A 787-nucleotide genomic window follows, 5' to 3' on the forward strand; every position below is an offset into this window, starting at 1 on the left:
GGGAGGTGTTGTGGCGGGACAGGAGTCAGTGGGGACCTGGCGGTGCTGGGGGGACGGGGGGACTGGAGGAGATTGGGTGTTGGCGTGGGGCTGAGCGGGGCCGGGGGAGCCGGGCGCTGGCGTGGGGCTGAGTGGGGCTCTCGTGCAGGTGTGGACTGGAACCTGGACGCCTCACCTGAACAGCGTGCATATGAACCAGCTGGGCTGAGGGGTCGCCGGGCCGCGCCACGCCGCGCCGAGGAGAACGCCGGCGGCAGAAACAGTTGATGTGCTCCCAGATCATTCTACTGATGTGCTTGACTGAAGTGTGTAGGCTTTTTGCAGAAGAACTTACTAACTGACCTTTTTCTGTGAACATTGTGACCGCCCATTCCCCACCACCATCCGTTCCGACTTAGTTTAGCCTTTCTTCTTTCCTTTCCTCTTCTTTTTTTTTTTTTTTGTCCCTTTTCTGTTTCTTTTGACATAACTTTCTGTTGAAGCTGTTCTTTGGCTGGTTGGTTTTAGTACTGTAAACTGCTTCTGAGCAAACACAGACAAATTTAGCAAAATTATGTAAACTTGATCCTGAAGTTTTAGAATGGCAAATAAATGTACAATTGTTTACATAACAAATGGCTAAGCAGAAAGTAAATTTCAATATGTCAGTATAGAGGCTCTACTTTATGTAGACTTAAATTAATGTGAGATATGTACCTTCATATTCAGAAATCTGGATGTTTCCTTCATACATTAAACTATTAATAAGCAGAACCTCGCTACTCGTGTAATTTCGGAGAAGGCGGGC

General features: G+C 48.0%; 1 protein-coding gene across 1 annotated transcript in view; it reads left to right on the forward strand.

Moving 5' to 3' along the window:
* The window catches only part of ANKRD17 (ankyrin repeat domain 17), a gene marked incomplete at its 5' end in the record, with an annotated part of 30,765 nt that extends 30,015 nt beyond the window's left edge, over positions 1-750 (forward strand). Inside the window, one exon of the mRNA XM_010131799.1 lies at positions 149-750. Within this exon, the coding sequence (XP_010130101.1) occupies positions 149-208 (60 nt within the window). The remainder of the gene's footprint in view (positions 1-148) is intronic.
* Positions 751-787: the final 37 nt, after the last annotated feature.

Source organism: Buceros rhinoceros, unplaced genomic scaffold (genome assembly GCF_000710305.1).
Source record: "Buceros rhinoceros silvestris isolate BGI_N320 unplaced genomic scaffold, ASM71030v1 scaffold33442, whole genome shotgun sequence".
NCBI lineage: Eukaryota > Metazoa > Chordata > Aves > Bucerotiformes > Bucerotidae > Buceros > Buceros rhinoceros.